The following is a 16,202-nucleotide window of genomic DNA, read 5'->3' on the forward strand; positions in this document are numbered from 1 at the left end:
CAGCTCTGTTTTTGCCCCTCCCCCCAGCTCTGTTTTTGCCCCTCCCCAGCTATGTTTTTTGCCCACCCAGCTCCATTTTTGCCCCCCATCTCCGTTTTTTCCCCCCCCCAACACACACAGTGACACACACAGTGACAGACACACTGACACACACTGACAGACACAGATATGGCTCTCTTCACCCTTGCCGGTTCATGGAGAGGCAGCATATGCTCCGAAGAGACTCAACAGGCCGTAGTGCTCTGGCATAGTCGGACCCGCCCCATCGGAGGGTGCGTAGCTGGACTCACTCCAGACTACCACAAGGTGGCACGCAGTGCTAGAGAGAGAGACAGTTCTCCCCAGCGGGGGGAAATTAGCACCGGGCCCGATATGTGATGGCGTTGCACCGAAACCATCCAGCAGAGGGTTTCCGTGGGTAACAAAAGGGGATAAAGCCTCAGCACCCCCCTAGCGGGCCGATATAGAGGTAGCTGGAAAGGAGGTTCAGAGAGCATCAGAAAGAATATAGTGATGCCTATACTAAGTCATTGTGTATAAGGATGTGTCAATAAAGCTGCTGTTGAATGTTGTTGCTATATCATCGCCCGGCCGCACGAGTCCCGCCCCCTGACAAGGTAATCACATTGATGTAGGCTCCCTATGAGTCAGGCAGGGAGGGTTACACCTATACAGTATTTCATGATCTGGGTGGGAGTAACGCCACAAAGGACATAACTAACGTCAGGTTACAACTCCTTGCGTTCACTATACAGGACCTGCGTGGATTTGTGTTGCTAGGGACAACACCTCTTTTGCATATAATTAGTTCTAAAGACCAAAAACATGACATAAAGGATCAATCCACACTAACAGGGTTGGAAAACGGGGTGTCCTCCAGAGCTGAACCCCACTATTTCCAGGGGACCCCCAGTCCCCGAGATCCTTACTGGGGAAGTTACCGGTAATACTTCCTGGCTTTTAAAGGGGATTTAAATGGTCGACCAATAGGAAGCCACAGCTGATGATGAAACAGTTTTCTATTGACCTGAAATTCGACAGCCATTTTGTTTCCCCTGAGGCAAATTTAAACCCATTATCTTCACAGGTAAGTAGCTTAAGAACCCGAGGGATCCCTAGAGCTGAAAATAGTGGTGTTAGGCTGGAGAACCCCCAGTTCCTACCCTGTAAAAAAAATAGCGGCTAAAGAGAAACGAGTGGGAGGTGCTGCTCCTTCCCCCTAACGTTAGTGAGCTTTCACGATACAAGGAGTTAACTTAGGTTAGCGACTACTTAAAGCAGCAATACTATATTCCATCATTTTTTTCTTATTATTATTTGTATATGTAAAGCCTGTGACAATGTATAATTCTACATTCTTACCTAAGCTGGCAATCATTTGGCGCTACTGTTATAAATCTGTCACAATCCTGATTGTGTGCCTAACATAATGGCTACCTTTCAGTTTCAAGCAATCCTTCAGGTCGGTGTAACTCAGCAGCTACAATGTATATTACTAAGGCAGTGGTTTCCAAACTTTTTTTGGTTAAGGAATCCTACGTAAGTGAAATTCTGAGGAACCCCGAATCCTCTCTAATAGCGCATCTGTGATCAGATGCATTGTAAGGAACCCCAACCCTCTCTAATAGCGCGTCTGAGATCAGATGCATTGTAAGGATCCCCAACCCTCTCTAATAGCGCGTCTGAGATAAGATGCATTGTAAGGAACCCCAACCCTCTCTAATAGCGCGTCTGAGATCAGACGCTTTGTAAGGAACCCCAACCCTCTCTAATAGCGCGTCTGAGATCAGACGCTTTGTAAGGAACCCCAACTCTCTCTAATAGCGCGTCTGAGATCAGACGCTTTGTAAGGAACCCCAACCCTCTCTAATAGCGCATATGTGATCAGACGCTTTGTAAGGAACCCCAACCCTCTCTAATAGCGCGTATGTGATCAGACGCTTCGTAAGGAACCCCAACCCTCTCTAACAACGCGTCTGAGATCAGACGCTTCGTAAGGAACCCCAACCCTCTCTAATAACGTGTCTGAGATCAGACGCTTCGTAAGGAACCGCAACCCTCTCTAATAGCGCGTCTGAGATCAGATGCATTGTAAGGAACCCCAACCCTCTCTAATAGCGCTTCTAAGATCAGATGCATTGTAAGGAACCCCAACCCTCTCTAATAGTGCGTCTGAGATCAGATACATTGTAAGGATCCCCAACCCTCTCTAATAGCGCGTCTGAGATCAGATGCATTGTAAATTCTTTTGTATTTGATACAATTTCAAATGACCTGAAAATTGCAGGGAACCCGTTAGGGATACTACGGGAACACTGGTTGAAAAACACTGTACTAAGGTAACATTATTGTCACAGTTTGCACATCAAACTGCTGGGAACATTGGCAACAAATGATCACAAACAGGAAAGTGTTGCAAAGATCTTGCACTGCTGGGGAGGCGGCTAAAACCTGCTATTGAAATCAACGGATGCTTTAAAAAAAAAAAAATGGTCAGTTTAAAGATTGGCATTTATTCTTATGGTGTTCATATCACCCGCCCCCCTACCTTCCCCAAACCTAGTGTTCACAGTCACCCCCAGAGTTAAAGTTAAACCCCTTGGCTGACTAGGCCCCCTGAACATTGTAGAGAAAATCTCAACTTTGACTACTCTATAAAAGAAGTAAAAACAAAGATAAATACCAAACGGGGCCTGGCGGCAACGAGAGCACCAGCAGCCGGGCAAAGAAGTTGAGCCAGGCCTCTGGAACAACTGCTTTGTCCAGCCACCGGGCCCCGGCTGTCCCCAGCTGCACGCCTCTCTCACTGTCCCACGCACGGCCTCTCTCGGACGCCGGCACTCACCGGCACGAGAGCGAGGCCCACATACCTGGGGAAAGCCGGGGCACCGGAGGCCTGAAACCATCCCCAACATAGGTAAATCTGTGTTTTTTTGTGTATGCATTTGGGGGGGCAGGGGAGGTTGTATGTATTTGGGGGGTTGGTTGGGATTTGTATGTATTTGGGGTGTGGGGTTTTTTTTCCCCATGTATTTGGGGTATGTTTTTTTATTATATATTTAGGAGATGAGGAGGTTGTATGTATTTTGCGGGGGGGATTGTGTGTGTGTGTGTGGCCGGGGGGGGGGGGGCGGGAATGAGTGTGAGATGGGGGGATTGAGGGAGCAGGATTGAGTGAGAGTGAGGTAATTAATGGAGGGGTGGAGAGAGTGGGAGTGAGTGAGGAAGAGGGGGAAAGAGTGAGATGGTGGGGAGAGAAATACATGGGAATAGGGGGGGGAAATGGAGCAGGGGACTCGCGAGGTGTCAAATGGGCACGCAAGACTGCTGACACGGGGAGGAGAGGGGGGGGGCGGTTATAACGCTAGTCCTGGGCCCTGGGAAATCTGTTGGCGACCCCGAGTATAAATAAGGACTCGGTAGGATCTTCACCTCTTAAGGGAGGCCCATAAGGCCAAGATTAAAGGGATCATTCTATCCATCTCTTCTCATAGAAAGAAAATAAAAATGAAACTAATACAAGACCTCACAGAGAAAATTATTACCCTCGAGCAGAAACATAAACGCACCCCAACAGAAAAGGTATACAAAACCCTCTCCGCAGCCAGAGGTGAACTGAAACCGGCCCAAATAGGGGTGTGACAGAGTAAATAAAAGCCACCAGCTATATGCCTGGCAGACCTATGTTTAGTCTGCAGTGCAGCAGTGACTAGGTTAACTTAAGCTGGGAACCTCAGGACAATTAGTTGAATCCCAGCTGCCTAATCAAGGTGTGTTAAAAACCCCAGGATGTGCACGCATGCCTGGCTGGTCAGGAGAGAGGAGTGAGTTACTGAAGAGATTACTGATACAAGGTCTGTTAGCAAAGTACATGGTTTATGAACTGTCTGTCTCCTGCATAGAAAAGAGTAGCTGCCTTATTTTTACTCTGTCTGCTAAAGAGAAACTATTTTGTTTTGTCTGCTGAAGAAAAATAAATTTTTCTTTTGTTTGCCGATGAGAAGCTATTTGTTTTGGTGTGTTGTATGTTTTAAGGCTAAAATAAATAAGCCTTATCCAAAGAACCCGCGTGTGTAGTTGCATGTACGCTGCAACAAGGGGATATTGAAAATATCCTAAAATGGACTAAACAGGTCTATTACGATAAAGGAAATAAAGCAGATAAGATCCTAGCGAACAAACTTAGAGGGATAAAGGCGAAATCACAAGTACTGGCAATTAAACTTAACAATGGTGATGTTACCTATAACGAGAAAAAAGAACACAAGAATTCTCAGACTTCTCTAAAAAATTGTATAATTTAGACTCTATAGCCACGAGACCTCAAAAGTGTTGAGTAAAGATCCCACTTAGCTGCACTCTCAACCTTAACTAGAGTATATATTTTGCCAAGAGCTAACACAAAGAATCCCTCTCAGATGAAGGAACCGACGAAAAAATAACAAATTGTTTATTACATCCAAGATTATCACACTCAATGGTTAAAATAAATGTTAAAAAGTTAAAAGTCCCCATATGGGAGCGAGGGATTGAGGTTAGTGTCAAACACTGATTATTTAGCTACTAAAATATAGTAGTCAGAGACTCTAGTTACCCTCTTGCGTGCACACCGGCTAATGGTATAAATCTGAACCATACAATAAGTTGCTAATCTTATAAGCACATGTAGTAATATTGGTTTCACATCAATGAACGTAGCTGAAATAGCTGCATAGATGGTATCCTTTTAAAGCAGCTATTAAGGCAACATTAGGATTTGCAACGTATATGGGAGCTCCACATATATTATCAAGGCTAGTATTCTGTTCTGTTTCAGTACAATAGGATGTGTACTTATACAAGCTATTCAAATTCCCTGCTCGGTTACCAGTATCACTGTGCAAAGACAAGGGACACGGCAAACTGCAAGGGCAGAGGTGGGTATGTTAAAGCTATTTGTCAGTATCCCACTCACTAACTATTAGTCCGTGACATTAGTCATTAGTATTCACCTGTTCCAAAGGGTGAGTTTACCTTTAAATTGTATGCAACAGTATATACACTAATTTTGACCAATAGCAGCCTAGCGTACCCTTTAAATAGCTATCTCAGTATACGAGGAACAAACTCCTCCCCCTGAAGGTGATTGGAGGGTGACAACCTCCTACCTAATTTAAGCTCACCCCCTCCCACTTTTAAATGGTTAAAAGCTCACTCCATAGCATCTCCCACTCTCAGGGGAACTTGCCTGCTTGCAGTGTGATTGTGACAAATCTAATACAGAGTGCTTTTCCTGGTATTGTACAGGTTAATAAAAGCTTCAATCAGACTTAGAACTTTGCAACTAATATTGACAGATTTATTATAAATCATTCTTCCTGGCAATGCACAGGTTATTAAGAATTGATATTAGTGTAGGGACCCTTGAGATGTGGTCTGCCGTGCAGTGGCTCAGGGGCTTACAACAATTTGGCCAAAATGTTAAACTAAAAGACCATTTTATTTAATAGATATCAATACATGTATATTTAGGCACTGTACCGTGTATAAAGTTTCGCTGGATGTGCATTGAGCTCTGTCTGTGTTTCATGTTCGTCTCTGGTTTTAAATGTATATTGCCATGCTCAGTAGCACTCCTCTGTGACACTTATACGCTTATATATATGTTGTGGTTATTTTGGGGGTTCAATATGAGCTTGTGGGTGTTCTATATGTCTTCATATAGATCAAGCAGGAATCATTAACGGGAAACAAGCCTCGGATAACACGAGGAAGATAATATACATAATTGAACATGTACATTCCATAAAGACCAAGGCTATCCTATTAAGTCTAGATGCAGAGGAAGCCTTTGATAGGATAAACTGGACTTTCTTAGATAAAACAATGCAGGCATTTGGATTCTTAGGCTTGTTATATAGTAATTGCGGGCGTGCGCCTGTGCGAACGTGCGTGCACGGGGCACACACTTTTTATATGCATAGAGTCCGTGCTGCCGGGAGTGACATGCTGGGAAGGTACTGTGTGTGTGTGTGTGTGTGTGTGTGTGTGTGTGTGTGTGTGTGTGTGTGTGTGTGTGTGTGTGTGTGTGTGTGTGTGTGTGTGTGTGTGTGTGTGTGTGTATATGTACGTGTACGTGTAAATAATTTCTTAAATAAGATTTTTAAAAGAAAAAAAAAACATGGATAAATATTTTTGTTTATTTGTGCACTTAATGACACACACGCACACACACACACATACATACACACATACATTAACAGCGGCGGTAGTGGCACAAATTCATTATTTTCTTCATCTTCCCCCTCGTCGGTCTGCTCCGTGCTCGGCACCATTATAGAAAGGCTGACTAACCACAGCCAACTATAACTGCAGCGCGCATGCACGGCGTAGCAAGCGTGCCCTCTATTGAACAGCCCTTAGGCCCATACTTCGAGGGAGTTAGAGCTCTATATTAAACACCATACACTTTAGTAAAATTACCAGGGAACAAATCTGAAAGTATAAAAATGAAAAATGGTACTACGAAAGGATGCCCCTTGTCCCCACTCTTTTTTGTACTATCAACAGAACCTCTAACTTCCCACATCAGAGCCAATCTAGACATACGGGGTATAGAGATAGGAAATAGAAATAATAAAATCTCGCTTTTTGCTGATGATATCATCCTAACATTATCAAAGCCGCTGACCACGTTGCCAAACTTACAATTTTCCCTTTTAGAATTTGGAAAAATATCAGGCTATAAAATAAATAACTATAAGTCGGAGGCATTAAACTTAATCCTTCCCAGACATGAGCTCAAAGTCCTACAGTTAAACTTTAATTATAGATGGCGGAACGCCCATCTTAAATATTTAGGCGTTAACAGCTCCAGAACTTATTATTCACTTTTCAATTGCAATTACCCTCTCTTATTTTTTAGACTGCATGAGTGCAGTGATGTCACCAACTCTCCAAGCATGAGCACTCTGCTGTCCTTCTGCCATTTGCGAGCGTGAGCGGTGGGGCGTGGCGTTTAAGGGAGGGGGCACGTAATTGGCTAGATCGGGGCGTGTTATTGAAGGAACTATCGTGACGTAACTTTGGGTCATGTGGCCCTTCTGAGAGCTTGGAAATCAATTTTCCATGTCGCCCCAAGCGCTGAGCATTGCAGTTCGTACGTCCACGTGCGCACCAAGCGTCAGCATGGCCATGCGCATTAGATTACATTAAAGAGAGGGCGCCAAGTGCCAAGCATGAGCGCACTCAGTTGCAGCGTGGCCGCAGCCGTAATCAAAAAAGATTTACAAATATGTAACGGGTATCAGATATCCGGGCAGGGCCGAGGGGCATCGATAACAATGAATATCCTCCGTACGCCCCTATATTGCTTTCAAACTCTTCCAATTAAAATCCTGGCCAAAGATCTAAAAATACTTCAAAACAAAATTCTCCAATTTATTTGGCAGGGGAAGAAATCACCGGTGGCTCGGTCAGCCACGTTATCCCGCAAATCAGGAGGTGGGTTGGGAGTGCCAGTACTAAAAAGATACTGTCAGGCGGCACAGTTGCGCTAGGTTGCAGTGTGGCATGTGGACCCGAACTTTTATTGCTGGGTCGCAATTGAAGCACATTATAAAAAAACCTCACTCCCTGCATCTCCGGGTTATAGCCGAAAAAGATTCTGATCAGAAAGCCCTCGAGTTTGTGCCATGAAATTTACTCCCCACATATGAAACAAAACAAGAATGAAATAGAAACTGTCCTTGCCCCTTCCCAGCTCATTTCCCTATTTGACAACCTGAATTCCCGAATTTAGAGCTCTATTCTTCTTGCACCATTTATTATGCACGCATCACATCCTCCTGCCGCTGATATTATTATCTATTGACAATTTTTTCAATCATGAAGTCGCTTATCAGTCTCGCGTGCCTGTCGGGACTGAAACTTCAGACGCGTAGCCATCCCCATGGCAACGAATGGCTGCATAAACCGCACCCAGCAGGTAGGCGGGGCCACCTTGAGAGAGCGTAAACTGCGTGAAACACATGTCGGTGGGCGTCGCTTTAGGCTGCGTCCCCGCTAGCGCTGAGCGGGCGGCGCTTGCGGCGGTTACTTACATATATAGATATATGTAAGTCCCCGCTCACGCTGTGTGCGCTCGTGCCCGGGCACACACGCTCACCTGCACTCGGCGCTTTAGGTAAACAAAAAAATTATACTTTCCAGCGCGCTCAACTACCCGCAATGCACCCCCCCCCCCCCACCCTCACGCGAGCGTAAATGCAGGACACCCGGCGCTCATGCTTGGAGAGGGCATGTGTGGGGGCTCGCTGCACCCTCTTGCAGCCCGGGAGACCCCCGCTGCAGCCCTTTGCTCAAACCACGCCCCCTCTCCCCCCCCCCCCCCCCGGTCCAGCTCCTGCTCCCTACGGACCGCAGGTAGCGGTCACTTACCTCTCCACGCGCCGCCTGCATGCAGTGCGGGCGCGCTGACCAAGGCAGCGGGGCCTCGGCCTAAGGGTGTATCCTATGATCAGTACCAATGGTTAATGGGTCTGTCGCCTGATAACGATAATTCACTTCAGATTATGATGTTAGGTGTCACAGCCGGTTCCGACTACCTGTTCACAGAGGTGTTATTGTCACTTGCGCTGTATGATATTATACACAGTGTCTTTCTTTATTCTTCTCATATACGGCACTGAGCACGGAGTGAAGAACAGCGCCAAGGAGGACAATTTTTTCATAAGGAAAATGGCTGTCTGTGCAGCAGAAGAGGACCAAAGATGCAAAGTTCTGTGGGGAAGATCATGTAACCAGGCAGTCACTAGATACAATTGGTGCGCTGCTAGAGAGAGGGCAGGGCTCAAAAATGGGTGTGCCAGAGCCTGTTTCAGAAAAGGAAGGGGATGTGACTTTGTATGTATGTCTTTATTTATATAGCGCCATTAATGTACATAGCGCTACACAGCAGTAATACACAGGGTAATCATATAAATAATAAATAATACAAATAACCCATAATGGGAATAAGTACTTCAGACATAAGTAACATTTAGGAAAAGGAGTCCCTGCTCCGAAGAGCTTACAATCTAATTGGTAGGTAGGAAGAACGTACAGAGACTTTGTAAATGGTTGCTATAGAAACAAAAAATGCTTGTTAGGCTACAGCCTCAGTCACTGCGTGCACGCGCGCATCGGAGTGCCCGGCGGCGCATGCACCCGTAAAAGCTGCGATCTGCGGTCTATGGGTAGCGATGGGATGCGCGAGGCGTGGGGCGGCCATGATGGAGGGGGCGTGGCCATGACGGTGTGGGTGGGGGGGGGCGCGGCCATTAAAAGTTCTCAGGGATAGATATCTGCACTACCATTGGTTGCCAGTCAACCATGTGACCTCGCCGCCGCACGGAAAGACAAAATTCTTGTCTTCCCTTCCAGCAGTCGCGCCATCGCGCTTTGTGCGCCCGCACACACACGCCAAATGGGGCCTGCCTCTTAGAGGGCTGTACTTTGTGTGCTGCGCGCACGCCATCGTGCACGCTGCCGCGGCCACCGGGGACGAAGCCTTATATTATAATACATAAAAATGTTATTTAGAGTTGTTGTGTTTTAAAAAATGCTACATGTATTTTCTCACTGATTTATTAGAAAAAAACCACGCGTGGGATATTGCTTGGTCTGCAGCTTTAATTGGCTCTTTTCCACCTGGTTTAATAGGTATAAACGTGACCTTCATAGCCCATTATCATCCATTTGAGACGAATCTCTACGCGGCTCCGGGCTGCGTTTCCAGTGCTTGTGAGGGTGTAGAAAGGCTGAAGTATCTCAACGTAAGTCTGTTCTGAAGATGAAGGGATGGGGAGGGGGTGGGGAGATGGGGGGTGCGGAGGAGGAGGGGGGAGGGTTCAAGAACGATGGGGGATAACCGAAATCACCCTCTCTCTTCATTTATCCTACAGGAGGGGAAACAACTTGGCTGTGCCATCCTGGGCCCCATTTGTTCCTACGCGACCTATCAGATGCTCTCGTGAGTATAAAGCCAATAAAACAACAGAGAGGATAAATACTCCCCTGTGCCCTTTATATGCTTCTGCAGCCATTTCTAGCAAATAGAAATATCCCGTGTGCGCACATTCACACGTCTCAGACAGGTCTGCAACCCCGCCGTTCCCCATTATCACTTAGCATACAGTGCTTCCACTGCAGCAAGGGATTCTGGGAAATGGCATCTTTTGCTTCTAATCCATTAATGTAGTAACACACGAGGGAGAGGGAGGAGGGGGTATGATACCTTTTATTGGATCGACAAGTAGTGGAGATGTTCCAAGCTTTCCAACCTCTCAGCGACACCTGATGAAGGACCCTGAGAGGTTGGAAAGCCTGGAACATATCAACTACGTGTTGGTCCAATAAAAGGTATCAAACCCTACATGGAAGGGTCACCACCGTGGTGGATTTGCTCAGTCATTGAGCGTTCTCATCTATTCTCATTTAGGTCTAGGTGCACCGTTTTAGTTTAAAGAGGCAGTGCCTCCTAGGACCAAAGTACACTAATGGCAGGGGACATGTTTACGGGGTGACCTCTAGGTGATGCCTACATTTCCAAATCTGACACTTACAAGTAGTTTTTAAAGCTAGTTTGTTGACACGGGGAGCTGAGACTTGGGAGGGGGTTAGATTTCCTCCGGCTGCACCCTTCGGTCTGACGTCACTGTGCGTTCTACAAGAGTTTGCACAGGCAGAGCCCCCCCCCCTCTCCCCCTCCGCCTCCCCTTATCTTTATTGGATCTCTGATAAGGGGAGGGGGGATAAGGGGAAAGAAACACTTAGGGGTAGCGAAAAAGAATACCTGTCAAAGAGGCAGGATAAATAAAGCCCCAATTGCTTGCCCTCTGGACTCTGTTAGGTGAAAGGCTGAATGACCGTGCAGGACGTATCTCAGTAGATAACAAAGGATATAAATGTCCGGACAGTTCCAGGTATAGAATAAAATGCCTGGAGAGTAATCTGCTGACCCCTAGTGGTGGTATAGTAATGTGAACATGGATTTAAATCTATCTTTAATATTTAAATCACTAAACAAATGCAGAGATCAGCTGATCGTGTCGATTAAAAGGATGAATAATTGAGCCCACGAGAACGTATAGTCACAGTGGCTACTAGCCACACAATAGCCGGGTGCACCTTCAAAAATGTACGAATAGCCAGCAGGATTTATACATGTATGGGCTTCTCTCTCGCTGGCATGATGTACAGCACAGAGTATAGTACTGTATCCGCTCTGTAGGCGAGTAAATAAGAGTGCACAATAAACACGGTGCACATACTGGTGACTTAATTCAGTTGCTGTATGCATTATACAAGCACATCTAGGGATGCCAGGTGTCCGGTATTGAACTGGACTGTCCTGTATTTGGATACTCTGTTCAGTAAAAAATGAGAGGTTCTGTAATACTGGACATGTACAGTATGTGTCCGGTATTTTCCTCTCTGGACATAGTGACCTGACGCACCTTTCACCATTGAGTCCAGTATTTGTGGAGAAGCCGCCTGGTAACCCTAAGCACATCTTGTCCTCCTTTAGAATGACAGGTTAATCACGTACACACGCTGTTTACCACAATTTACACACTCACCAATTAGACTATTGAATTCTACAGATAGCGGTAACCTTGTGTTGACTGGCTCTCTTATTTACTCGCCTACAGAGCGGATACAGTACTATACTCTGTGCTGTACATCATGCCAGCGAGAGAGTAGCCCATACATGTATAAATCCTGCTGGCTATTCGTACATTTTTGAAGGTGCACCCGGCTACTGTGTGGCTAGTAGCCACTGTGACTATACGTTCTCGTGGGCTCAATTATTCATCCTTTTAATCGACGCGATCAGCTGATCTCTGCATTTGTTTAGTGATTTAAATATTAAAGATAGATTTGAATTCATGTTCACATTACTATACCAAACATGTCATGCTTTGTGATTTTTTACTAGATGTACGTGCAATACTCACCCTTTTTAAATATAAATTGAATTTCTTAATATACTACACCATGAGGTTTTTCTTTGCGCTGTTCTCTTTTCCTTGTTTACTCCACCGTAACTACCCTGCTAAATGTTTGCAATGAAATCCAGTGTGGAATGGAACGGGGACAACTCACTGGTGCAATATTCCTAGATTTTGCAAAGGCTTTTGACACAGTTGATCATGCTATCCTGCTTAACAAACTCCAGAGCTCTGGGATAGGGAAGCATGCTTTAAACTGGTTTCATTCCTACCTATCAGGTAGATCCCAACATGTGTCCATCTCAGGCTCTAACTCCAACCCCCTGGATATCACCTGTGGTGTCCCGCAAGGCTCTGTTTTGGGGCCCCTATTCTTCTCAGTGTTCATTAATGATCTTCCCACAGCTTGTAAGGAAGCCTCAATACACATGTATGCAGATGACACAATCCTATATGCACACAGCCATAGCCTCTCTGACCTTCAACACATACTTCAGTCTGACTTTTTGAGACTCGAAAACTGGATTTCCCAAAACAAACTGTTTTTAAACACTGACAAGACTGTAACAATGGTATTTGGGACCAAGACTAAATTTGTAAAGCTTCCAGTGTCTGAGCTCCTGATTAGAACCAACGCTAACACCACCCTAACACCTGTCACTAGTTTTAAATACCTGGGCTTATCGTTTGACTCCCACTTACCATTCGGGATGCACATTGATACCCTGACAACCAAGACCTATGCCAAACTAGGGGTACTTTACAGGAACAAATCCTCCCTAAGTCTCCTGGTCAGAAAGCGTATCGCACAGCAGATGCTAATGCCAACTATTGACTATGGGGACATATTATATGGCTCGGCTCCTCAAACCCACCTTAGCAAACTTGATACCCTCTACAATTCAATTTGTCGTTTTGTTCTCCAATGCAACTACAACACACATCACTGCGAAATGCACAAAGAACTAGATTGGTCATCACTAGAGTCTAGGCGCAAAGTTCACCTTTCATGTCTTGCCTTTAAATACTTTCTGGGCAAGCTACCAAGCTACCTGAACAAGCTCGTCACCCCTACCACATGCAGCACTTATCACCTGAGATCAGACTCCAAAAGACTATTCATGGTCCCAAGGCTCAACAAAGTATCCGGACGTTCCTCCTTCTCCTTCCGTTCACCCCAAAACTGGAACAACCTACCAGAGACTCTCACATCCACCACCAGTTTAAGTTCTTTCAAATCTAAGGCTGTCTCACATGTTAATCTGGTCTGTAACTGTTTCATACGCTCATAATATATATTTCCTTTAACTGTGCACGCAATGTCTTGTATATAATGTATACCCTGTTCATTTATGTAACTGTACTTGTAACCGTGTATTATTTGTTTTACTCTGTGCCCAGGACATACTTGAAAACGAGAGGTAACTCTCAATGTATTACTTCCTGGTAAAATATTTTATAAATAAAATAACTAAATAAATAATACCACCACTAGGGGTCAGCAGATTACTCTCCAGGCATTTTATTCTATACCTTTATATCCTTTGCCATCCTGCACGGTCATTCAGCCTTTCACCTAACAGAGTCTAGAGGGCAAGCAATTGGGGCTTTATCCTGCCTCTTTGACGGGTATTCTTTTTCGCTACACCCAGTTTATTTCCCCTAGTGCACCATCTCTGTACCCCCTATTTACATACAGCTTAACCCCGTTATAGCGCGATCCGTTACAACGCGAATCCGCTTATAACACGATGCGAGCGTGGCTCCCAATTGTTGTATTTATGAATACTTTACAACACGATTATTGGGGTCTTAAATACTTTATTATACAATGCATACAATTGTACATTATTTATAACGCGATCCGCTTATAACGCGATGTGATTCTTTGGACCCCAAGCACAGCGTTATAAGGGGGTTGAGCTGTACTTAGGCTTGAGTGGGCATCACCCTCTGCTGTGCGAAAGAGAACTCTTGTATGACTGAAACATCCCCCCATTGAGAAGCACCAAAAAAAAAAGAGAGATTTTGTCCAAAATAAACAAAAGCTGCCAGATCTTAGCTTTAATCATTGTTACATTTGTTTAAGGAAGACAGAGCGATTGTTAAATTCTTTACAAAATGTAAGATGTTTGATGGCGGGTACTATACATATCCTATATCGACCATGACCCCTTGCAGACGCACTTACCAGAACACCTTCCTGCTGTCTCTGCAAGTTCTCCCTACTTACCAATTAGATTGCAAGCTCTTCGGGGCAGGGACTCCTTTTCCTAATGTTACTTATGTCTGAAGCACTTATTCCCATGATGTGTTATATTATTATGTCCCAGGTGTTACTGTGGGGAACTCCATGTACTTGTATTGCGCTATATAAATTACACACACACACACACACACACACACACACACACACACACACACACACACACACACACACACACACACACACACACACACTTTTAGCTGAACTACATGTGTCAGTTCATCAGATAGAACTCCTCCTGCGGGTGAATGGAACATGCTGAGTGCGGAGACAGGTTTTGTACACGCGTGTGCTGCACACAGAGCCATTTCACTGCCTCGCTTGATAAGGATCTGATATCTCGCACACACAGACCTCTCTTTTTGTCGCACCCCAGGCTGCAGACCACGTTTGGCGTCCCTCTGATCTCCGCCGGAAGTTTTGGGCTGTCTTGTGACTTCAAAAGATACCTAACCCGCGTATTACTGCCGGCAAGAAAGCTGACGTACTTCTTTAATATGTTCTGGAAGTTTAACACACACTCCATCAAGCCGGAGCAGTGGCAGTCAGTGTATATCTACAAAAAGGACAACAACACAGAGGATTGCTTCTGGTATATATATATATATATATGTTCATCTCTCTCACGCTTGTAACATTATGTATGTATGTATGTACAGTATGTATGTCTTTATTTTTATAGCGCCATTAATGTACATAGCGCTTCACAGCAGTAATACACGTGACAATCATATAAATAACAAATAACACATAATGGGAATAAGTGCGTCAGACATAAAAGTAACATTTCGGAAGAGGAGTCCCTGCTCCGAAGAGCTTACAATCTAATTGGGGAGAAAAAGAAGAAATAGCAGCGCACTGCCAGGGAGCCAGGGGGTTAAAAAATAGAATTTATTAATCAAAATAACATCACCTACAGGGGTAGTGCCGCCTAGGCGGCACTACCCCTGTGGGTGATGTTATTTTGATTAATAAATTCAGCGGCTGGACACGCCATCAGGGACTATTGGAGGCTCAGGCGCGAGTAAGCAATCAACTTCATTTCTTATCCTTGACAACATGTGCAACACCAGTTTTAATTTAGTTTGACTCCAATGAGTTAACTACAAGTGGATTTATTTTTCATCTTGTTGGTTCGCTTCAGGAGACACTTTATTATCAACTGACTGGTTTGGTTATTTTGCTATTCTTCATACCCACTGCACAATAGAGCATTACTCCAGAGCCTGTATTACATAAAAGTCAAGGACTTATACATTCCGGACACTTTTTGAGCACCCACATCTATATATCTACGTGTACAATCTAATTGGGGCCATATTTTCTAAGCAGTGCTCTTCTTAGTCTGGAAGACACATTACAATCTTTAAATGCCATGGCTACTCGCTTTCCCATGCAAGTCTATAGGCTGTAAGGTGTCTAATGGCAGAGAACGGCTTAGTAAATATAGGTCAATCTTTTTTCAAGCAGCAATATGGCTTTTTTTACAAAATTATTATTATAGGATTGAAGCAGGGGATCCCCAGAGCGGAACGGTGTTAATTTCAGCTCCGGGGACCCCCTGCTTTCAGAGATATTTACCTCTGTATTGGTTCCGGGTATCTCTGCAGAAACTGTGTGCCTAACATAATGGCGGCGTTTAAATGTCCCGTATCACACGAGCCAATAAGAAGCTGTGACGTCATCCGGTGCGGCTTCCTATTGGCCCGTGTGACCTGGGCATTTAAACTGAAAAGAGATACCGGCGCCCCGTAAGGAGGTACAGTAAGCATCTCTGGAACCAGGGGGTTCCCGGAGCTAAAATTGATACAGTTCAGCTCCGGAGACCCCTTACTTCAATCCTGTAAATTATTGCTGCTTTAATGCTGTTGATTATTTCACTTTTAAACAACTTTAAATCACGTTAAAAGTATATTTTTTGCTTATTTGTTTCACGGCAAAACGATGGTTTATTTTTTCCGGGT

At 44.8% G+C, this 16,202-nt stretch overlaps 1 protein-coding gene across 2 annotated transcripts in view; it reads left to right on the top strand.

Annotated features, from left to right (window-relative positions):
- GUCY2C (guanylate cyclase 2C) overlaps nucleotides 1-16,202 on the top strand; it is a 104,920-nt gene that overhangs the window by 24,536 nt on the left and 64,182 nt on the right. For both annotated transcript variants that reach the window (XM_075573963.1, XM_075573962.1), the window contains exons 2-4: nucleotides 9,682-9,794; nucleotides 9,924-9,991; nucleotides 14,615-14,830. In XM_075573963.1, the coding sequence (XP_075430078.1) occupies nucleotides 9,984-9,991; nucleotides 14,615-14,830 (224 nt within the window). In that variant the 5' untranslated portion in view covers nucleotides 9,682-9,794; nucleotides 9,924-9,983. The remainder of the gene's footprint in view (nucleotides 1-9,681; nucleotides 9,795-9,923; nucleotides 9,992-14,614; nucleotides 14,831-16,202) is intronic.

The sequence above is a fragment of the Ascaphus truei genome, chromosome 17 (assembly GCF_040206685.1).
Source record: "Ascaphus truei isolate aAscTru1 chromosome 17, aAscTru1.hap1, whole genome shotgun sequence".
Lineage (NCBI taxonomy): Eukaryota > Metazoa > Chordata > Amphibia > Anura > Ascaphidae > Ascaphus > Ascaphus truei.